The sequence below is a fragment of the Plectropomus leopardus genome, chromosome 3 (genome assembly GCF_026936395.1).
Source record: "Plectropomus leopardus strain MGB_pleo_1.0 chromosome 3, ASM2693639v1, whole genome shotgun sequence".
Classification (NCBI taxonomy): Eukaryota; Metazoa; Chordata; class Actinopteri; order Perciformes; family Serranidae; genus Plectropomus; species Plectropomus leopardus.
This window is the reverse complement of record NC_142178.1, coordinates 10,372,303-10,397,138: the sequence shown is the minus strand read 5'-3', so window position 1 is coordinate 10,397,138 and position 24,836 is coordinate 10,372,303. Positions and strand designations below refer to the sequence as shown.

Here is a 24,836-nt window from a genome sequence, read left to right as displayed (position 1 = left end):
GGTTTCACTACCCTGTTTAATTGCACAATATTTCTGCAGTGACAGCGTGTTATTTAGGCTCTGCTACAATAAGTGAGTGTATTCCAATAACATTCAGAAGTGTAATTTAGCCCCCTTTTTGCACATGTAGGTCAAACGAATCATCTTTTAAAGGTGTCATTTAGATAAACGCTGAAACCCAACACATGAGCTTATTACATGCAAACAGAAGTAACACTCGCATAGAGAAAGAGAGGCTGGTTTGGTGTAACTTCCTGCCAATAAATGTTTGTGGTTGGGCTGAATTCCTGTTTGTTTAGACTGACCAAGCAATAAAGCCTATAGAAACTGAGGTACATAGTAATTTCTTCTGTATAAGCTTTGTATCAATATACAACCAGTGTGTATGTTTTTGACACATTACTGTTTATTCTAAGGGCCACAAAAATATGAGTATTGAGGATATGCACAATTAATAAAACTACAATTGCAGTTAAAAACTGAGCAAATTTGTGAATGGATTTGTGAAGGAAAGTGAATTTAATGAGCTACAAAGTGAATAACAAATCCCACAAAGAAGAATGCATCATGAATCGCGAAGTCTGACAACCTTGCTGTTGAAAATATTAAATTATTTGTGAATTGGTAAGCAGATTACACACTTTCACACCTATTAACAAGATACAAAATACTGTCAGCATGACAGAGATTTGGCGCTGAATGGTTTTGGTTAAGCAGATTTATCGTAAGTGCAAAGGCCTCTGTGTTTACAGTGCTATTTCGGGGGCACAGACACACACAAACACACCCGCATCCACAATCACAGTCAAGTAACCACATGTGCACATGCATGCATAGGCACATATTCACATTATGCTACTCACATACACACACACACACACACAAACACGCGCTTCTCCAGATGTTGTTTTGGAGCTTTCCCTCATTCTGTCGCTCAGTTGTACCTCGCAGCCAGCCTAGAGTGTGTATCCATGTTTAGATAAATACACACTGGCTGGGGGAGGTGTGTGTTTCACACACCGTGTGTTTTGGTTTAATTGAGTACTACAGAGGCTTGTGGCATATGGTTTACAGTGCAGCCCACTCGGGCCTGCATGGGCAATGAGAGGCCACACACTTTGTTACGTATAGTACAGTATATACAGTATGTATATATAGATCTACCCAGTCGTCTACCCCCCAAATTACACTTCTGTGACTCACTTATTTGTTGTCTGTCGTCTCGTCTCTCCCCCGTGTGTGTGTGTGTATCTCACAGACTGGAGTTGCAGTGCTTATCAGATGCACAGATTTGATTAGCTGAGTAGCATTTGTTAACTTCCTGGTCAGTGAAGTCTAGAAATACTGTGTGGGTTGAAATAAAAACTCTCTGTCAAATTTCAATAATTACCATAAAAAATGTATATTTCTAAGTTGCATAAGGGACATATTTTGGTCAGTTTCTAGAGCTTTCCAGTGTCATCTTTGGGCCTGAGCGTCTTCGGTTTCACCCCTGAATGTATTAGAAATTGCCCTGGATCTACATGTTATAGGTTATGTTTATTTTTCAAAAAATGAGAATAGGCCTAAAATAAAAAACAAATACTATGTAATTTCATTCAGAATTGTACTGGAATAAATGTACTTGGTTACATTCCACTATTCCACTTCTGCTAACATTTAACACCCCTTCAAACTCGAGTCAGCAAATATATAATGATAGCATTTGGAAAGAATTTTGCACTAGTTACTAACAACTAATAATTTGCACATCACATATCAAAAGTAATTTGGAAAGTGAAGGATAAACAAGATTTAAGGGTAAATAAGGTGTGAGAGCGCATTAAAAAACATCAAAATAGATCTTGTTCATCAAAGAGAATTCCTGGGGCCTGGGCGTGGCCCCCAGTGTCCTCAAATTATAGGAACATCCCTGGGCTTTTCCATTGGCACTTGTGGCCAGGTTGAGTCAAAACGTACTGTGGAGATTTATGTTTCCATTGTCAGTTTAAAGATGCCTAGCCACACATGAGATGGACTATTGCTGGAGTCAGTCCAAAGGGGGCGCACAATCTGTCCTCAATGAGTAGTGGAGATATCTTACTGACAGCAGCCAATCACCCTTCAAACAAGCGTGTGTTGCAGCACTCATCTCATATCTGTACAGTTAGCAAGCTGGATGGTCCCCATTCCTCCTATAATCACCTACTGTATCTACCATGCATGTATACAGTATGCGGAAGCATACCAATAACATGCACATATAGATGCTTTTTCACATGCTTGTTGAGGTGCAATAAATCCATAAACATGCATGCATTAACGACAAATGCCCACACGCAGCTGTTAGGGTGTATGATGCATATCATATGCACTCTTATATGAGTAAAATTAGACAACAAGTGTCTAAATATTCTCCCCAGTAAAGTTCCATGACTGATGGATTTGGGATAAAGTAAATGCAAATATGGAGTGCACACACGACTGTGTGTGCCACACTCTGTTCTTTATCCTTACACACCTTTGCAGCCGTTGTATAAAAAATAACCAGACTGCGCCATAAACACAGAGTTATTCTGTGCTAGCATCGACCTCTCAGGTGTTAGGGTTAGGGGCCACTGGGTGGGCTTGGCATCCTATTAGTGCCCCTTTAGAATGGAGCTTTTCATTCAAATGGGATTTCCCTGAATACTCATAGGCTGTAAAAGTGCACTGGCGCTTTGCCTTTCTGCACTCAACAAAGGTGAAACACTCCATGTGATTTGTGATATCTGATGTGTGACAGTATCTCGTGGCTATAGGGAAATGCCAGCTTCCTGTGGATTTTCTTTAGTTTTTAGTTTCCTTTGAGCGCTGATTGTGGACCAGATTTTACATTCACTGCTATGACCTTAACCATTAGCACTGAAATGATAAAAGTGACCTAGAATCAGAGACAATTCATCACAAATCTCATTTGCAGTCAGGTCTGGCTCCAAACAGGAAGTTGTAAAAAGCCACTCACTCATGACCAATCAGTACTTACAGCGATAGCATCACTTTTTGTTTGCGGGAGATTAATGGATAAGACATACTGTCCCACAGGGAGACAGTGGATGTGGTTAAAAAAAATGCAAGGCCAACTTTGATATTTTGTCACTTTAATCAACATCTTTTCAACAGCTTCTCCCAAAGAACGGTGTCTAAATTGGACACAGAGGCTTCAAGGACAAGAAGTGTAACCAAACCCGCCACATCAAAGCCGGCCTGTCATCGGTGTCGCTCCCAAAAGAAGTGGTAGATTACCTGGTCAGCTGTGTCCACCAAGCTCAAATTCCCCTGTTCTCCCTGATAATACGGTGTCACAGAGGGCGGGTTGGTGCACGAATCACCCTCTGATTGCCTTGAGGCGTCGTATATCCCTAATGTCAACTTTCTCTAGGAAGTCTCTCCGTTTTTTTCCGTCACAGGAAAGCAGCTCCTACAGAAGTTGCTGCACTTTAATTTAACACGTCAGCCAGTTTGCAGCAGTTGTTTACTCAAAACTGAAGCCACAAACTCCTTAAACTTCAGTCCCTCTGCAGCTGTGACAGAGTGAGACCGGCCTCCCTTGTGAGAGCCGTTTGAAGAGCCACAGTCGTAACAGGGGATCTCGTCTGATTGTAGGTTAACGTGGTTAAAGCGGCTGCGTGACATGTTGTCCACTTTCACTGTCAGAGCCGCTCACTGGCTCAACGAGGAAATCAGACCTGAGAACCACTTTGGTCGGGCCACTTTGACGGGGTCTGTTGTCTGCGTGAATGCCTGCGTGTGCATATACGAGTGTGTGGGGGGCAGGGGAAACACACACACTCACACAGGACATGAGAGAGAAGGGGGAGTGTGTTTCTAGCTGCAGGGAGGGGAGGAGAAGGGAGGAGGCTCGGCTTTTTCGCACTCTCTGAAGTCTGAATGCAGCGATATAGAAGTTACTGGGACTACAGAGTGAATCAGTTGCTCATTAAGAAAGTTTGGATTTCTTTTTTTTATAAACTTTTGTTTTGGAATTTGTTCAGATTTAACAGGGAGCCACTTTAGAAAGAAAAATAAGTATTTTTGTATGAAAAAAATGTCTGATTCTGGAGTCAATCCACACTTGGAGGGAATTATTTCAGATTTTGAAGGTTTGTAATTTAGTTTCTGCTTTTCTTTACTTTTAACGGTCATGTTGACAATTAATGGTAAGCAGCAAGAACTGCCAAAAGAATGCTGTTTGTGAACAGTGTTAATATTGATTGATATCTTTCCACTGTGTGTGTGTGTGTAATACTGTGCATGTGTTGTGTTAAAAACAGGGTGGTGAGCATCTGCTAGCCAAGTCCCTGTAGCCTATAGTCTGTCATTGATTATACCCAAGTTACGTCAATAATGGAGACAAACAGTACTGACACCACACCATTCCAGCACCGGAAAGCCTTTCAGCCAAAAGCACAGAGAGGGAGACAGTGGAAACCTCAGCACTAAGAGCTAACATCTGTATAACCTCCTCACACAACGTTCACAACTGTGTCTCTCCTTTGTCTTCTAAGCCGGTGTGGAGCTGGCATTAATTCCCTTTGTGCTCCTCTTCCTCTACCATTCTGTCTGTCTTCCTTCCTCACTTCTTTCCTGTTCCTCCTCCGGTCACATTGGGTCACTCCAGCTGGTCTTTGGCCTGATGCTCACTCTGAGATGTCATGAGCTGATGCTGAAAGGAGAAAAAGTATAAATACTGAACTGGAACAATTCTTTTCTATTTTAAGCCACATTTTTTGCTGTGTAAAAATAGCTCAGATAGCACAACTTTTGTCCTGTATCCAGCTTTACATGGATTCATTTAATAATCAGACTGTTTGAGTTGTTGCAGTGAGTTCGTTGGTGTTGCTGATATCTCCGTCTCATATCTGACTGATGTGGAAGGTTTAGAGAAGCTGACAGAAATCTTGAGGTGTGTCTGCTTGCTTGTGCTTGTTTTGTTTGTGTCATTTCATCTGATCATGATAATCCAACTAAAGTAATAAGATTAAAGTTTTAAAATGATAGTTTCAAAGGCTTACGCATTGCCTTGATGAGGTTAAGGAAAAATTTGGCTGCACAGAACAGAGGACTCTGTTTTGATCAAGTTAGTGAGATAATCTGGTTTGACTTTTTTTTTTTTTTTTTTACATCATGCGGAAAACCTGATTGATTTTATGCCTCAATTATGTGGGCTGGCCATTCCTCATTAAACATCCAGTTATCTTTATACCCATTTGGATAATCGTTGTGCTTTGTTTGTCTTCAGGGTTGTCAGCTTTTAGCTCTGCCTGCCAGTGTAACGGCCTGGAATAGGTAGGAACACGTTTGCCTTTTGTTGTGGTCAGGAGGTGATTATAAGGGATGAGCAGGGTCGCTATCCCCCTTGTTAGCGAAATGACCACAATACACTCCCCATGTTAACATGACATCCTTCCCCTTTTCCCCTGAGGTCACTAATAGGTGTGCCGTGGTCCAGGTCTGATCCCAGACTTCTCAGACATTCTCCTACTGCAGTGGACCAGGGGCAGCAGCAAAATGTATTTTAGCCACCTAAAAAAAATCAGTATCAGTTTAAGTGCATGCTTCATTAAGAATATTTTCACCCCTCTGCCTTGCTGTCACAAAGTCATTTTGGGCAGGGAACTGAGGCTGCTCTGTTGCAAAGGGCTGTCTGACTGCATGGTAAAGTGGTGAAAATATTCTCGTGTATGTGTAAACTGATTTAATTTCATTGAGCACCCCCCCCGTTAAAAATGACCAAAAAATTGGGGCGCTGGGTAGTTGGTAGTTGGTAGAGTGTGTGGCAGCCCTGGGTTTGAATCCAACCAGTGGACCTTTGCTGCATGTGGTCCCCACTCTCTCATCCCCATTTCCTGCCATCTCTCCAGCTTTCCTGTCGAATAAAGTCCAAAAAAAAAAGCCCCCAAAAATATCTTTAAAAAAAAAATTACCAGAAAATTACCAAATTGCCTACTGGTTGTGGTTGTACAACACATTTTAAAAACTAGTTCATCTCCAGCATAGTCTGACATTTACTGGTATATTTTCTCAACAGAAAACATGGTATGGCCTTCATTTTTTAATTGAGGATTATAATATTACATTGTATTTAGTACTAATAATAACCTAGCGCTCAGTCAGTGGTGGCCAGGTATTCTCAATATGCTGGCAGACTGTTTTGGTGCAAACAGGGTATTACAGGTAGATAGGAAGTTCATGATAGCTGTAGTTTACTCAGAATAACAGAGAAAAGCAGTAAAGCTGAATGTTAGCATAACATCAGTCTTAACTTCTTACCTGTGCTCTTGCAATGTATTGTCAAAGATGGCATGACTGTACTATCTACACACAGACAGCACCTGCTTTATCCCAGTGACCATCACAATCTACCCCACTAGTGGATTTAACTGGTCATTATGAACCATCCCAGTGTTTCCATCCAGGACGGAAACAGCTATATAGAGAGATGCGTGGCAAACACTTGACTGACTAAATCCCCATTTGATCCCGGATCATGTTTTCCAGTACATTTCACTGTGCTGTATCTCACACTGAGGAGGAAACATGCACAGAGGAGGAAAGGCAGTGCAATTGTTGAGCACATTAAAGATGTAATAATGCCTCTTGGATGGACTCGTGTGAGGAACTATTATGGAAAACGCATGATAGAAACCACCATAACAACTGCACACTGAAACAATATTATGATTCTGTAAAAGGTAGAAAATGTCTCTGCCGAATCTAAACGTATGAGTCACCGCAGAATAAGCCCAGAATAAGACCATGTTTGTATATTCAGAGAGACTTTGTAGAGTCGGACATGGGCTCCTGCTGTGTTTGCCAACCTAAACTGAGCTTTGAGTCCATTCCAAGGTATTTTGTACTGATTATCTACTTAAAGGTGCCATGTCTAGTGTGGCATGTGGGCACAGAGAGGAAATGAACATTGAAAGGGAGAGAGTGTATGTGTGTGGTACAATTTGTAAACCTGGCAGAGAGGCTGGTGTGTTATTAAGTTGGTTCGTTGGGATTAGGTGCGTAAATACAACACTTTCTTAACAGGTCTCAGTGGCCCTGTTTGCTTTAAGAAGTATATTAAACCAGGGGTGGCAGGAAAAGCATGTATTGCTAGTATATGACCGTGTCAGGCCAGTTGTGCAGAAGTTCCACAGACCATTTGACTGAATCTTTCATTAGTCAGTCTATCCCTGCTCCTTCTACCATCACACACACATAAATGCCCAAACACACTCTTTCTATCTGCACCCAGACACTGGAGATAGAGCTGACAGCTCTGCGCCATCATCTGCTCTACCCAGTAATTTAGTGGCAGATTCAGTGTCCTGCCTTCTTGAAAAATAATGTTTTTGCTGAAACATGTTTTTTTTGTGTCGGGCTGTGTGATTCATCCATAAAAAGTGCTCTGTCTGAATCTTTCAATTCTGCTTTGAGCTCTCAGCTTTCTAAACTTTACAGAAAGACACACTCTGTGTTAACAGATGTTAAAGGGATAGTTTAGATTTTTTTAAAAGTGGCATTACATGGCCTACTTATCCATAGACAGTGTATTACAGACAGTAATACAGCATACCCAAGTTTGGAAAAGCAGTTGGGAAAAAAAAATGAGCAGTGTACTGTGGATCAGGGCTAGCAACAAAACGTATTTTAGCCACAAATGAAAAAGTCCCACCTAAAAAATATCAATATCAGTTTAAGTGTATGCTGTATTAAGAGTATTTTTACTGCTTTAGGTCACCGTCAGACAGCCTGTTCTAATGGGGAAGTCATCGTCAGCTTCAGTTCCCCAACTATACTTTTGTTAAAGTCACCAGACTCCATTGACAAAAACAGTCATTTTAGCTTGCTGAACAAAGGAGCTGTTGGTCTACAGCTGTTTCAATAAATTAGTTTGTTTGTGCTATTGCGTGACTTTGGTGAATCTGAACTAACGCTTTTAAAACACCAAAGTCACACAATAACACAAACAAGCTAACTTTTGCGTTAGGTGGGTAAAATACGTCTTGTTGCAGACCCCCCTACAGCAGCACATTGCTTAGCCTAAATCTCTGTCTCTTGCTACTTCTCCATAATGGGGATGTGCTATCTACTGTATGTAATACAGCTACATACAATGCCACTTCTAAAAATCTGCCGCTATCTTTATACCCTCACTGGTCAGTGAAGTAAATCAATGTGTCCATGAAGTGGATAGTTAACCAGCGCTTGATCAAAGGAACAGAACAAGGCTTTACCTGTCAAAGGTTGAGGGCTGCAGAGCCTGAAGCTAAGCACCAGGCCAGCGATTCAGCCGCTGCTTGAATGGCTTTGTGCGTGTGTGTGTAAATCAATCATGGAAGAAATTGCCTCTTGGTTTTGATTAGGATTCTGGCACTTTGACATTACTAGGAAAAAAAGGCAAATTTTGACCAAAGATCTTCACCATCATACCTTTTCTAAGATGGTAAAGACCCCCCCAACAACAAAAAATTCCTCTGTGTTGGACACAGGGTGTCGGCCAGACCAGCAGGGAACCACGCAGTAAATCTGACACAGTGAGCTGTACTGCTGCTGGTCAGCATTAGTAAACCCAACACACTGGGCAGTAAAAGGAAATGTGTGTTTGACAGTGTAGCATTAAGGTTTCATCTGACCAAGCAAAAATACCATAGTGTGAAATTGTACCGCTCGTTGTTTGGCCTTGTCTTGTCAAATAGTTGTTTTTCCTGGTTTAACCACATCGACTTGTATTCTGTGGCTACTGACATCACATAAACTCCACTGTGCATAACCTGGTTTTATATAACCAGTGTTTGACAGAGTAACTGTCTCAATCTCTTGACTTATTGCCTGAGGCTAGAATTACAAGAACGATTAGGAGTTCAAGGATGTCTACAGTTCAGTACATATTTCATTAATTAAAATACGGGTGCATTGGGTTTTTCCGTTGTCACTGAAGGCTACTGCATATATTGTATTTGTGTGTACAGTTCTTCAAAAGTCATGATGTCTAATCAATTCATTAATTTGTGTTTATATGTGAAAAGTTACGGAATTCTGAATTAACAAAATTATAATCACGTTATCTTGTTAATTCAGTACCAGTACTAATTCTCTAAAAGAAACAACAATACTAATAGAGTACTTCATTCAATACCTATATTGTGAAAGGAATAGCGTGTAGCGTAGCCATAATTTCAACAAATTTGGTGCCATTTCCGCAAGATGGAAATAAACCCTGCTCATCTTAACCACACCATAGACTGTATGGGTTGTAGCTGCTGCTGCCAGAATGTGAGCTCTGCGCCAGGGATAACTGTTGAGAGTTCGCCCAGCTGCACACACAATGACAGGGCTAACTGTTAGCATCACTTGGCTGATACTACCAAACAGTTCTGAACAGGTTCAACAGCACATTTGAGCCATTTTGGTGCTGGTTCCTGTTTGCTGTTTTTTTTTTACGGCTCCATGTTGGATGTTAGCTACTGCTTCTTTGTTAGCTCATTCTAGGCATGCAGACATTGAACTGATTGTTCACCGGAGAAAAACAGCTTTGGAGATGGCAGTGATAGAAAGTTTGCTGATCCTGCAGGGAGTTACGGCAGTCCAGGATCAAAACACTGGTGCCAAAAGGCTTTAATGCAGGTATAGTTAGACAAACGACGTTTCGCTACTACTTGGTACTGGTTTTTGGTATTGAGTACAGATACACATTGCTGTGTTCCAGTGATAAACCTCATGTGTCCTGACCTGAGTTAACACTGTACATCTGATTCACAATTAAAAAACTCTTGGGAAGTGTTAATTGTTACACATTTGTAGGAAGTATAGAGATTATTATCAGCAGCTGAAAGTCAATGATAAGAAATTATTGATCAATTAACAGATTTTGACTGTTGTTACAGTTATTGAATAGCCTACAATGACTGATGGGGCTTATAATGCATACTTATACTCAATTATACACACATAGACACATAGAGTGCTGTAACAGTCCATGCAGTATCATAAGTTTTCATTGTATGTGTTAACTAAAGTGAGCTACATATTGATGCATTTCTAATGTGTGCTTCATGTTTCATTGTTTGTGTTTAGTAAAGTTTTCATGCATTAATAAGAATCTATGTCGCATCATAAGTGACAAATACTGACTATACACTAGTGTACTTCAGATTGTTAGTGATAGTAAGGTATTTAGTTTGAAATATTTAACTTTCTCATGATTGCCTGACAGTTAGCAAATAGGACAACATCATAGGTGCAACTGTAACATCACGTAACGTAAGCTGTCACAGTAGTGGGATGTATGCATACTTAATCTTTGTTGACTGCTGTCAGTCAGTGATGGAACACAATAAGCGATAACTTTGTCTTGACCTGTTTTAACTTCCCCATTTCTCACCATGCGACCTCTCTGCCTCTCTATCTCCAGTCTCTCTTTCCTCCTGTCTCTCTGTTTGTTTTCCTCTCCCCCAACTCTGACTATCTCCTGCTAGTGCATCTGGGCCGAGATGATACTGAATGTTTGTGTTCGTTGGTTGGGATGTCCTTGAGAGGAAAGTGATGACACTGATGATAAAGAGGCAGCCTAGCCTCACACCTGGGCTGTATTAGGACAAATGACCATGAACCAAAGTGAGGATACAGCTGCCTCCATCTTTGTTTTTGTTGCGCCAATAATCCTTTACCATATTGTCTGTGCTACATTATCTTCCCACATGAGACAACGTGAGATAGCGGACACTGGGCGGTGATAGGTAGTGGTGGGACGTGGGGAGACGAGGCTCCAGGCTGCCGTTAATGAGGTTCCTCTGAGGTGGACTGGACATCTCGTTTCCAGCTCATAGTCTGGGAATGCTGTTTCACTGGGAACAATACTCCTTCATCCATCTGTCAGTCCCACACTCCTTCCTTCTTCTGCCTAATACTCCATGATCCTATATTCATGCAAGAATATCCTTGATGCAAGTAAAGACATATTTCTACTTTTGCTTCTGCTGAAAAACAAAGAGCAAGGAGTCTGTTGGAAGAAGCGTAATTTTTAAAAAACATACGATTTGAGTGATCATCTGAGTGAGAGATGCCCCGAATGCCTTTTTTCCACTCTCTGTATTCCCAGACAACATTAAAGCACGGAGAGATTCAAATTCATCCCTGCTCTTAAATCATGTACACTCGACTGCACGGTCTCTAAATACAAACAAACGGCTTGAGAGGAAAGCACTCAAGTTCTCTGCTGTGGTCCCGTGCCTGTGGGCATATAATCACAAAGCAGCCAAGAACAGAAATACTAATCTAAGATCACTTAACAGGTCACTGGCAAAACAACGTTGCGGTTCAACTTTCTCATTTGGAACAAAATTTGCGAATATGGATCCTGATATCCCCTCCCGTGTTCAGCTTTAGTACTCGCAGCACTTCCAAAATATAACAAAAGTCTACAGCATGTGTCAAGAGATGTTAGTGTGCACCATTTCCTAAAGTGTTGGAGCCCTCGGAGGAGGTTAGAATGAGTGCCTCGCGCGCTACATAATGCAGTCTTAAAGGGTGCATCGCAACCTTTCAGCTCCTTATGAATTCTGCAAACCAGTCTTGGCAGAACGGCTTATTCTCTGGCCAGGGTTGAAAGTAGCCACAGCCTTGGACTCCCTCTCATAGCAATCATAAAACACAAGAGAGTGGAAAGCAGTGGTAAGAAGGACACAGTCCAGTGGCAATATGGGTTTGGATGCCAGCTTACAAATTGCAAGATTATTGTGTATAATTTTTTTTATATGTATTTCTATCAAAGGAATGAAATTATTAAGCTGTTATATGGTGCCTCACTGGATAATGAACTCTTTTCTCATCAGAATTTTAGCACAAAAATAAGCCACTGGAGTGTGAGAAAATGACGTTAAAGTGGGTATGTGTTTTAACTCTAAGACCTTTATTGTGTGCTTTTTTAAAGAACACTTCAACCTTAAAATGATCATTTGTACATAAATTACTCACCCCTGTTACTTTAAATTTGTGAAGAAGCTTTATTTTTCTTGCATGCCTCTATGGTGAAGGAATAACACAAAAACTGAAAACCAACCAACCAGTATAAACCAACTCTCATTTGTCAAGTTATGTGCTTAGTACTTCACAAACATTCATTTTCATCAATATCTGACTATTTTAAACAAAACTTTAATTTCACCTCGCTGAACACTGGAGCTGCTAGTCCACCACTGATGCCATCCAAAGTTTATTTGTGTTGTGTAACCTTGGTAAATCTGAATTAACTCTTTAAAACATCAAAGTCAAAATATAACACTAAATAACTGACTAATTGAGGCAGTGATAAACCAGTAGCTCCCATGTTAAGTGAGGTAAAATGACTGTTTTTGTCAATGGAGACTGGCTTTGAAGAGAGCATAGTTAAATATCACTTTCAGTTTAGTTTTGAATACTAAGGTTAAGCAAAAATGCATGTGTTTAAGAAGTACTGTGCCTATGAATAGATAAATGGGACTTTTTATTATATTATTATTATATTGAATGAGTTGTTTAGGAGTTCATTAACAGACTGTTTTGGTGAAGTTTTTGCGGACCCCTAAAACTCCAATTCATCAAGAATTTTCTCTGGTTTTGGATTCTATGTTTACCATGGGGGCGTATGAGAAAAACAAAGTTTTCTTCAAAAATTGAATGTAACACAGGAGGAGTAATTGATATACAGCAACCATCAGCAATATTTCATGTTTTCCACACTTAATGTAGTTAGTGTTCAGTCATTCTGGAGTGGCTAAAGTTAGTTTTACAGCCAACCAGTCTTCTACAGTGCAAGAATGCCAAAGATGAAAGGAAACTCTGCTAGATAAAAGGTGTACAGGGGAGTAGTGGGGGGTTAAGGAGTTTTGTAACACAAATCACCATAAACTCCAAGACATGAGTGCAGATCCATTTATTCCCGTGGTGAACAAGAATGTCCTTGGTGTGTTCGACTAACAGGAAAAAAGAATAATACTTTGGCTTTGGCCTGAATTTTTCTCAGGGGGTAAATTGTATCAAATGTCCACCATGTTAGAATGAAGCAGCTTATAGCAGTAAATTAGATTAGCGGTGCTTGGCTGATGTGTGCGGGGAGACGGCTTTGATGCGATTGTGTTGAGCTCCACATCCCCTGGCAGGGTTTGGGCTTTACACAGAGCATAGTGGGGCTGGGGCACGGTCCCCTCCCTGTGGGTGTAGCCCGCTTAAAAATAAACACGTATACATTCCCGTAACACACACTTTTTACAAGCACTTTGAACAAAACTGCATATAGTTACATAAAGCACACGTGCACACGCAGACACACCACAAGCCACAAGCAGATCAAATAATCAGCACTGCGTTTTGGAGTGCCGGAAACAGGAGATGTTCTTAAGGGTGTGCGTGAGCGGACTGGTCTAACTAGTGTGTCATTATGATACCAGCTCCTGGCCATTGGCTTGGCACAGCAACTTCTCAATTGGAGTCAAATTCAAGTTGACTTTGAGCCAGTGCGCTCTTCCCAGGGGGTGATCCCATCCCGCAGTATCTTCATCTTGGACAGTGCAGCTATTTTCTCACGTCACAACTAACCGAGGGGAAGGATGTGCCTCTATCTGTGCGCCCATGTTGCTCATAAACAGGGAGACTTGGGACCTTTTTGCCTAAATGCTTGGCAGAGAACAATGCTTGGCTGATTGCATGCATTATAACATGTCATGAACCGTTTCGGATGGCTCTGTGTAAAACCCTAGAATTTTATTTTCTAGAGCACCACACACTTAGCGTCCAAGTCATGACAAATCAACACATGAATCGACTCAAGCCTGTTATACAGTATAGTGAAGAACCTGCAGCTGGTGATGGGGGGATTTAGTGAAATTAGATAAGTATGGCTTAAAGGCTAGTAAAGCATGCTGTTCCCTTTGTGTCGCCACCAAAATTGCCTCTCCAGCTACCCCACCCTCAAACCTCAACCGCTTTATTATTTGGTTGCTGTTCATACTTTGTTGTAGAAAAAATACTTTGTTTACTGCTCAGTTAATTGGTATGACCTTTTTGATGAATATTTTATGATATTGTTCCCACTTCCTATAAACAGCAATCTTGACCCATAAATGGTTTATAAGGAAACGGTGACCTTAATTTGCTTAACAGAGTTAATGTGCTTTCAGAATAGCCTATTGTGTTCTGTTGAATGCACGGGTGGATTTCATTTGGAAATAGTCATTTTTACTCCACTGCATTTATTTGGCAGCTGGAGTGACTAGTTTCTTTTCACATTAAGATTTTACGGTAAGCAAACATTCACAAAAGCTTATGAAAATCAGTCTCTTGTTATGCATTATTGGTGGTGACCCCTCACAAAAAAAGTGTGTTTACTCAGAGGCTCTAGTCTTGTCTCTCAAGTAACACAACCTATTAATGTAATGAATCATATATTTGTCGCAGGGGGAGTATTTTTTGGCAGAACATCCACTTTTACTTAAAATATTTGGAATACATTTTTCCGATGATACTTCTTTACTTTTTCTTAGGTTTGCATAAAGGATATTTTCTTTTAAATGTGTAATTTGCTGATTGGTGCTTTAGTCTACACAAAGTTACCTAATACGTCTTTCCCCAATGACTTGACCTTGTTATGGTGCACTTTGTTAAATCATAGCTATGTTCTGTCAAATCAACAATTTAAGTCCGGGGAAAGTAAACTCTGAGATTTCTCTCTAAACACATTATACGTGTTGGAAAATACTTGCTGAAACTTTACAGTACTGAATTGTAGAGTTGGACTGTTAGACCGTTACTCATCATTTTTGTCAAGTTTGCGTTCGATGAGCTCTTTAAGCTATTTTCAGACAAATAAATGCACGGATAAACAACAGTGGTAAATGATACAATCATATAAACGCAAGCAAAATAGTTACTATGAATGTAGCTTTCAGTCCTTCAGCCCAAATCGGCTGCCTGGCCTGATAGCTGCTGCTCACTGCTGTGTGCTAACAGTAGCTGCTGAACAAGAGTCTATCACTGTGCAGCCGCTCACTAGCTCTCCCCAGCTCGGGGTGTGTGTATCTCTTTGCTACTGGGTTAGTTGCTAATGGAGCTGCCTATTTTTTCACAATTTTGAAACATAATTTGATATAGCCTATTTGGCAATTTTTTTATTAATTCAAACGTGGCTCAGTAGTTCATAACATGTTTCTGTGATGGGACAAACTCTGAATCATTTGTGCTTTAAAAAGACTTGAGCAGTTATTTTTACCAGCCATTATTTTTCTAAATAAGAACTTAATTATCCATGACCCAAAGGTATTCAGTTCACAATGATACAAAAACAAAAATATAGAAAAACTTGACACCAGAGAAGCTGAAACCAGAAAAGGTTTGTGATTTCTTCTTTGAATCACACGATAACTAGATTATCAAAATAGCTGCCTATTATTTTTCAGTCGATCAACCGATCAGTAATTCAGCGGTCGAATGGCCCTATGACTGATGTGTTTGTCTCTCACCTACAGCTCTGAAGAGGTCCTTTGAGGTGGAGGATGTCGACACTTCATCTCACCTGTCCCCCGGCTCCCGTCGGACAACCAACTCCCCTCACCGTAACGCCATGTCTCCAACCAGCATCTATTACCGCGACCTGGGCACTGCCGCCCCGGCCACCAACAACAACAACCTCAACTATACTCAACCCCGCTCCATCATGGGTGGAGGAGGCTCCAAGACCCCCGAGCCTGTGTCTCGCCGCTCCGAACTCTCCATCGACATCTCTTCTTCCAGCAAGCAGATGGATAACGTCACCAGCCCCGCTTCCACACGCTTTGCCACCAACAGCGCCCTGAAACGCCCTGAAGTCCTGGGCCACTCCAAGACCCCCGAGATGAGCCACAAGAGGGAGGTCACTTTTGCCAAAACACCTACTGATTCCCCAGTGATTCGCCGCAACGAGGGCAACAATAACAATGGCACCAGCCGGATGCCTGAGCAGAATCACACTCGCAAGTTTGAGCCTCCTAGTCCAGGAGATGTCCGTAAACCTGATATCAGCATCACCAGAGCTCCCCCAGAAAACAACGGCCACCATCCTGCAGTGCACCACCCGCACCACCCCAACCCTCACCACAACACCATCGTCACCACCTTCCGCTGCTCCTCGCCAAGTCATGGACGAAAATCCCCCAACCCTGACAGTAAGTCTGTTTAATCATAATATACCCATCTCTTTTTTTTGAGAACCTTAACGGTGCCTTCTGGGGATTTCCTGTGAACAAACAAAAGTGATATTTTTATTCAGTGTTACTCACCAGAATGCATTGTGGGTGACTGTCAGCTCTGACAATGTGCAATGAATGCATCTAACTTTGCATATAGCATTTGCAAACACAGTTTTTGAGGCATTTGAAGTCCTGTAATATTAACAACCATGTTAACTGGCTCACTGATTCCTCTTCCCTATCTTTGCTGACATATTTCTGTGTATCTTGGTGCATTAACACCACCTGATGATCAGAGAATTGTGTGAAACCACAGGCAGGAACGTGTATCACATCCCGTAAATATACATGAGATTAACAAAAAGGAGATCAATTCATTAAAAAACAACAACCCAAAAATAGCTTGATAGAGTGCTATCAAAACCCTAAAAGTGGCAATCAGTGATATTTCGTGACATATTCACCTCCCAGTCATTTCTGCAACACTTTCTCTGTTCAGTCATTGTGGGATCACTTTTTTGGTTTAAAGAGCAACTGAACGCTATCCCAAAGTGTTGTTTATGTTCGCCTTCAGTGGTGCCATTTCTCGCCACACTGCAGTGACGTAGAAGTGTACTTCAGGGATAGACACGGTGACATCACTGATGGTTACATGTGCTATACTTCTGACTACCGAGTAGAGACAGGCTTAGACTACAGGAGTTTGGGGCCAATTTATCCTCAAGTCACCCCTCCAGACAACCAAAGAGAAATCAGATCGCGATTCAGTACCAAGGTTCAATTAAGATTATCTTGTAGTGTAAGGTTTAAAGATCCAGACCCATCAGGGCTTCCCCAATAATTTCAAATATTTAGAACTTAAAATTTGGATGATTGCGGTTATGATTACATGGGTACCAAGCATCTGACAATGTTGCCAAGCAACGGTTTTAATTCTAGCATCTGAGGCTAACGATAGCTTGCAAACTACTGTTGACAGATATTAAAACTGAAGAGTTAAAGTCTCCCCTCCAGTTCTCGCTGAAGAATAAACAACCCTTGTTGACCGTGTTCTCACTTGTTTAGCCCTCTGCTTTAGTTTGTCCCACTGCAAAGCATTATTTACATTACAGCAAGCTGTGCCATTATTTTCAAATCTTGCAGAGTAGGCATGTGTAAGATTAGAGAGAAGAACATCTGTGGAGTTTTTCCTTACGTGCATGACACAACATTTCAAATTTGTTTAAGATTTCAAAACACCTGCAGACTGAGCCCCACTTAAATCCTTTAAGACCAGTAAACAGAAAAAGCACGCAACCAACCAAGGGTGTAAATCCTATTGATATGCTGTCTAATAAAATATTATCTCTGCTACTATCATGTTTTTATTATAGAGGACAAATGCACATGTGCTAAATATTGAGTGACTTGTCCCCAGTGTTACCCCCAAAATCAACGCCTATTCCCACTTCTCTCTCTGAAGAAGGAAGACATGGGAATTGAATCATTGGATCAATTAGATCCAGGAATTACCTCCCAACCCCCTATTTTGATGTAAAAATGAATCAAAATTGACGCAGAAAATACAAGCGTACAACAAATTATATTCATGTCACTGAGGCACCCATGTGATGTGACGAGTTCAGCTCTTTTTGAAAGTTTATTTTTGTGTGGTCAGCCGCAATGAGGAGCTCCAATATAAAGTAAACACGAAATAGTTACTTATAGTCATATGAAATAATACGTTGCTACTGTAGTGGTGCACTGAAGCTATCTTTATATATATTTTCCTATACTGCAGCTTGGTTGTTTTGCTATTTAGTGGCATGCTTTCTGGGATGATGGTTGTTGATGGTAATAGATTAGCTTGTTTTTGTGATAAGCTTGGCCAAACCACTAAAATTGTTTATATGCTTAGATTCTTCTCTTTCTGTTCAAACATCATTTCCTTTGGATCTCCTGTAGAATCTCCTGAGGTCGTTGTGTTATTGTGTAAAAGCACAGCAGCGCTCTGGTGCTGTGATTTAGCTCACCAGCTCGTGTGATTGCTTTAGCATGGACTCCTGACTTTAGTGTGACACTGTCAACAGCGGAAAGGAGATTAAAGTGAGTGTAGCAGCCTATCTTAACCCAAATAAAACCAAATTGCATTTAATTATGTGCAAAGGAAAGGAAAACGCTTCACTCTTGGCTGTAAGTTATTTTACATTCAAACTCCACTGGGTACAAAATGTCACATTTTCCAGATTGCATTTCATTTGGCCTTCTGATTCATTTGGGTTTTGATTTCTGACTTCATATCTTCCTTCTCCCTCTCCACTCATACTGAGCTAACAGACTAACCCAAGTATCAGATCTCACACTTAAAGAATAAGGTCAGTAACAGGAGCAGCTTTTTGATTAGTCCGATGTCTGCATGGCTGTCAGTAACATAAGTAACCCTGTCCTTGGAGGCCTGACTGTCAGGAGAAACAGCAGACTCCATGTCTGTATTTGTGGTAATCCATGTCTGTTCTTAATGCAGTATTGGAGCCAATGTGTTGAAAGCCTAACCTTGGCAGCACCAGAACAGAAGTATGGTAGTTGGACAGTAAGTAGTGCCTAAATTGCAGTAAAACTAAGTGTGACAGAGAAGGAAGTGTTTTAGTCCACAGGGTTACATTAGTTTGCAGCTTGTGCCATGGTACACGAACAGAAAACTATTTGTGTATATGTTTATGTGCAGTTAGAATTGAATGTGTGATATGAAATAAGCTGTGTTTGATGCCACCTGCTTGTTTGATTTCAGTTTTCACATTGTAAGCTGAAGTGGTAAATGTAAGGTACAAACCTGTCCTCAAGATACTTCATGCTGAAACACAATGGTATGCCTTTTTCTTTCATGTCCTCCCAGGGGCATAGCTTCAAATTCTGGGCCCTATGCAAAATCAGTCTCTTGATCCAGGTGTCTCTCACGAACCTTTTGGTTTGAGTTTCCCATGAAACTCAAACCCTGCTTTTTTGGAGGAAAGTCATGTGTTTTAACCTAACCCCTTTTTGGCCACCTGATTAATGTAGATCCAATATTCACGATCTTTTAGCCCTGTCTTTGGTCATGACTAACTCATAGGGGAAATACCTGTCTTTTTAGCTACTAAGTGCTCCACCATGCTAGTCTCAAACTGTGTGTCTGCTTTTTGGTGCTAAGCAGGTCGTGTACAGTGTTTTTGGGGGCTTTTTTTTTCTGAAAATAGTTGCCTGCTGCAACAGGAAATTGAGTTATGAGAGCAGTAAGAATGAACCAGAACAGTAAAGTTATGGACCGGACAGCTAAACAATGAGCTGTTAAGCTGAGGAGAGCTGATTTGATATATCAGTGCTTCCATTTCACCATTAATCACATTTCCAAGTACTTTGCATTAGCTCTTAATGGAACGTAATGATGGTGCTTTCTTGTTGGTTTAGGGCATTTCATGTTATATATTCCTGGTTTGTTCTTTATATCGGCTGTAAGATAAAATACTGCACTTTGTCATTTGGCAGATGTTTTGTAGTCAGATTTCCCACAGTATATTTACTGTAGTGTCCATGCCTGAGTATTTCATGTAATACCCCTAATGTGAACTTCTTCAAATGGCTATAAATTTCTAGTCTTTTTCTGCGCTGAAGGTTTTACATAGTTCTCCTCTGGATTATGGGGGTGGTCTCCACTTATTTGTCCACAGGGAGAGGCCCTAATGGGGTCTAAATGAAGGGTGACCTGCCTGGAGGGCCCAGGGGCTCTGACTGGGCCCACCATGCTCTGCTATAACATATTATCAAAGGAGCTGAAACAAATAAACAGAAAAAAATCCAAATAATAGTAGCACTGCATTAGCAGATTTGAAATTACTGTAATTTTAAATATTTAATATAAAATGAAAATATAAAACCCTTGAGTCCAAGTTATATCTAAGGCATGAATAAACATTGTTCTCTTGCTCTGTAAGAAAAAATTATTATTATTTATCTTGTTGCTCCAGTTGTAAGTGTTTTTAATCGATTTCCTTTAGTGACATTTGAAAAATTGTATGCATAGAAGAGCATCTAGAAACTCTCCAAGCAGAGATTATTTAACATTGCTTAAACATTTTTCCATATGGCTGTTAACAATATCTTTGGGAGTCTTTTAGATAAGCTTTATCCCTGCCCCATTCAGTTTTTCCAGGAGGAAATGACATCACACATTATTTGCAGGCACGCACGCACACACACACACACACACACACACACACACACAGTATTCCGTGCTTCCTTCCTTGTTCTGTCAGCGTGATTGTTTCCCCCGCTGCGTGACCTCACTGCAGTGCGCTTCCTTTCTCAGGGGTCATGTGATCTGAGGCAACTTCCTAGCAAATATCCCTTTGTACTTTGATCAAAGCATCGTAGAGAGTGAGATACACTCTGGTGTTTATGTAAAAGGTCAGAATAAAAGGGTTGTGGACACACGTACACATACTATAGAGTGAACTGCAGCTATTGGAGGATAACCAAAGAGCGAATACGTCATGTTTTTGGGCCTGACGCCCTCAGGCAGCTCAAGTCACGCACAAACACAGACACACAGACTAGCCTCCTACAGAGTTAAAACAATTAGTCATTTAATCAATTAGATCACTGACAAAAATGTTTTAGCAACTATTTTCATGATAGATTGATTGTGTTATTTTTTAAGCAAACATGGCCCACATGTGCTTGTTTCTGCACCTCTCGTGTAACGATTCGCCACTTTTTTCTTGTTTAACCATTTTTTTAAAATTTAGATATTGTACAGTACTGTGAAATACTGTGATTTTTATTTTTTGCTATTCATTGACATTTTAATAAACCAAAAAACAAATCTACTATTTGATGAAATAATTGGCAAATCAATCAATAATGAACTAACTGTTGTAAACTTATTTTCTATTGTCAAGTATTTTCCAATGCATTTGAATGCAAGTGAAATATTTTTTGTTTTCAACATGTTAAATAGTCAGTTCAATTGAATTGCTGATAAATGTGTATAAAATGAGAAGGTGATGCAATAAACTTTAATATTTCATTCAGTTTATCAGTTAAATGTAGCTTTAAGTGCTGGAGGAGACTAGAACAGAATCTATATGTTATGACTTGGTGTGATAAGTGGCGATGGATGTTAAGAAGGAAAATGACGATGAGAAACGTGACCGTCAGGTTCACTTCAGGCTACAGACACCAGACTCATTCTGATGTGTATCTGCTCTGCTCCGCTGTGTTCAGCCAGACAGGGAACCTTATCTAGAAAGGCAGGGCTGCTGTTCATCAATCCATCAAACACCGCCGAGAGAGCTCTATCTAACATCTCCAGACAGAAGAGCGAAGACCACCTGTGGTCAGAAACCGCACATTTATTATTATCATGTTTTAGACCAGCTTTTTCATTTGGAAAACTTTATTATTAGTTTACATGCAGGAACCTAGTTGTAGGACTGCAGCTAACAGCTATTGTCGTTATTGGTAAATCTGCTGATTTTTGCCTTGATTACTTCTTGTATCCATGAAAAGTCAGAAACAGGTGTTGCCTGTTATCATTTCAAATAGCTCGAGATTCTTGCTTTACTGGACCAAGCAACACCCAAACAACCAAACATGTTCAGTTGACTATCATACATACAGTCAAGAAAAGCAACAAATGCTCGCGTTTGAGAGGTCGTAACTCAGTGAATATTTGACTTTTTAAAAAGAAAATCTAGCTCAACAGACAATCAATTGTTTCTAGGCATAGTTGGCAATTGATTAAACTCAGTGACAAACTATAGATTAATATAAACTACTAAAAAAGTAGTCCTTTTTGATTTTGTTTTCATTTGAACACTCAAGATAGACTTCTTTCCTTTAGAGCTGCAGTGATTAATTAATTAATCGTGAATCACCAACTAATTTTACAATTGGTTTGAGTAGGGGTTTTTTTTAAGTCAAAATTGTCAGATTCCAGCTTCTTAAATGTGAATATTTTCCTCTTTCTTCCCTCCTTTATGACAGTAATCTCAGTACCATTTGGGGTGAAGACAAAACAAGACATTTGAGGACGTAATCTCGGCTTTGGGGAGCGCTGATTGGCATTTTTAGCCTAATATCTGACATTTTATAGTACAAAAAAGTTACCTTTTGGGTTGAGGACAAAACAAGACATTTGAAGATGTCATCTTGGACTTAAGGGAACACTGGTTGGCATATTTCCCTAATATCTGACATTTTATAGATCAGAAAAACTTACCGATTAATCTACTATGAAAATAAGTCAGTTGCAGCTCTGCTTTTCTTGAACAGGCCATTGGATAGACTTGACCATAAATAGTGTGGTTATCACTGGGATAATGGGACTGGTGGGTTATCATTGGGGTCACATTCAGTAACCTCATTTAGCAACTCCTGGCCACGTCCATCTCAACATGATTACTGCACTTAAGAGAGTGGAAAGGAACAAAACGGCTGCAGCACTGATGGTGCTGCTTTCTGCTGTGGGGAAGAAATGTGTATTCAATAGTGGTCACTTCAGTGCCATTGTGTCCTTCCTTCCTGTTGTGCAAAACTTAAGAGTTATCCTGATCTCAACCTGGCCGTATTCTGTGTGCTGAGCTGGAATTTGTCCTTATATTGCCTAAATAAACAGATTATCTTGTAGTGCATTTGTTTCCTTAATTGAGGTGTAGTCATTACGGGAGAAAGAGCAAGTGAAGCCATTTGTCTTTTATTTGGACTGACCTTCTGAAAGTAGGGAGGAGGGGACTGCGGAGGGCGACGGGTGATTTGTCTCTGCTTGTCCTCGGGTCAGGAAAGGGCACAAACACACACATAAACACACTTTCTTCATCTCACATTTTTGTTGTCTTTCATCGACACACACCTACGCACAAACACAAGGCACCCTCAGGCGAAGGCATATCCGAGGTCAATCCTCTCCCAGTGTAATTACTGTGGACTGATCCCAGACCATTACTCAGTGTGACCTGTTGGCTAATCACCCAGAGTGAAAAAGGAGACAGGCGAAGAAAAGGAAAGAGAGATTTTTGCCTACATGCTTGTGATGAGGGAACTGTTGCACACTGAAAATAACATTGTTGCTTTGTTGCGTATGCAGCTGCATAAGTCTGATGCTCTGCAGTGGTCACACCTGTAAAGATATGGTTAAAGGAAGTTCCAAACTATCCCAAGGGCTGATACAGTTATGGCCGGGAAATAAGTCATTAACATCTCTCATCAGTCTTATCGTGTTAGCTAATCTATTTACCAAATTAATGATTGCAAACACGCTTTAATAAATCAATGAAATCAGGTAGTATTACTACTACTAATAATGATGAAATATTTGTTTAAAGATATAAAAGACTCGTTGTTTTGGGTCCTCATCAATGTTATGATAAGGATTTCAACATATCATTCAGTTGCCCTCAGTCTGACATATCTTAAAGAGACATTTCAACCCAATTTCAAATAAAACATATTTGTCCTCTTACCTGTAGTGCTATTTATCATTCTAGCTTGTTTCAGTGTGAATAGTTGAGTGTTGAAGATATCAGCCGAAAAGATGTCTCTCTTCTGTCAAATATAGTGGTTTAAGATGGCACTCAGCTTGTGGTGCTCAAAGTGCCAAAAAAATACATTTGAAAAACTCAATGTCTCTTTCCAGAAATCATGACCCGGTTATTCGAGATAATCCACATACTTTTTTGTGGGCAGTTTCATGTAGGAACTATTTTCTTTCTACTGAATTCCACCTATCAAATGTATCATGAAGCAGAAGGAGGTGTGCATCTACTGCAAGCTCAACTAGCACCATTGATCTAGTTAATGTTACAGCTTAGCCAAAGAGGACGCCATTAATGTTTGCAACTCACGCTGTCATGAGCATGAGCCTCTTGTCTCTGTAGATGCACACTTCCTTCTGCATGGTGATACTGTGTAAAAAGTAAATGGCTCATTCATGAAACTGCTCACAACAAGGTCTGTGGATTATGTTGAGTAACCGGGTCATGATTTCTGGAAAGAGACATTGTTGTTTAATTAATTTTCAAATGTATATTTTGGCTCTTTTAGCACCACAAACTGAGTGCCATCCTGGACTTGGACTATTTGTGTCATCCTTGCCTTAAGATGATCACATGATGATGGTCTGACACTGAGGCACAGATTGTCCCTCACTGTGCCTTTGACTAAGTTGCCAAGTTGTTCAGTTTTGCTCACTTGAAGTCTGTGAGCCTCAAGACTGTTACGTCTGTCTTTTTAGTTCAAAAATATCCCACGGTGATCACAGTGACAAATGTCACTTCTCATTATCTTGAATGTGCCTCTCACTGTTGCTGTTCCTGAACAAACCACCAGGAGGCAGTGTGTGACAGGTGAAATCTCCTCATGTACTGAACCTGACTTGCAGGTGAAAAAAAGCCTCTTTTTTAAAGCCAGTTATATTTACAAAGGGATCTCTAAATGAGTTTAGTCCTCATGTCCTCTCTCTCAGAGGACTGAACTCCATAAAGCTTCTTCTAACAACTGCAGGGTCACAAGCCTGGCCTGCACAGGCTGCAGAAACACATTCAACACACAGATGTCAGCCTTTTTCCGTTCATGTTTTTAATACTCCAATGCATCACTAGGATAGACACATATTCA

At 40.5% G+C, this 24,836-nt stretch overlaps 1 protein-coding gene across 4 annotated transcripts in view; it reads left to right on the top strand.

The window, feature by feature from the left end:
• The window catches only part of septin9b (septin 9b), a 102,676-nt gene that overhangs the window by 29,415 nt on the left and 48,425 nt on the right, over nt 1-24,836 (top strand). For 3 of the 4 annotated variants that reach the window (XM_088075569.1, XM_088075568.1, XM_042485022.2), the window contains exon 2: nt 15,510-16,184. In XM_088075569.1, the coding sequence (XP_087931695.1) occupies nt 15,605-16,184 (580 nt within the window). In that variant the 5' untranslated portion in view covers nt 15,510-15,604. Of the gene's footprint in view, nt 1-3,926; nt 4,122-15,509; nt 16,185-24,836 lie in introns of those variants that run through there. The other variant, XM_042485021.2, reaches the window with a different exon arrangement.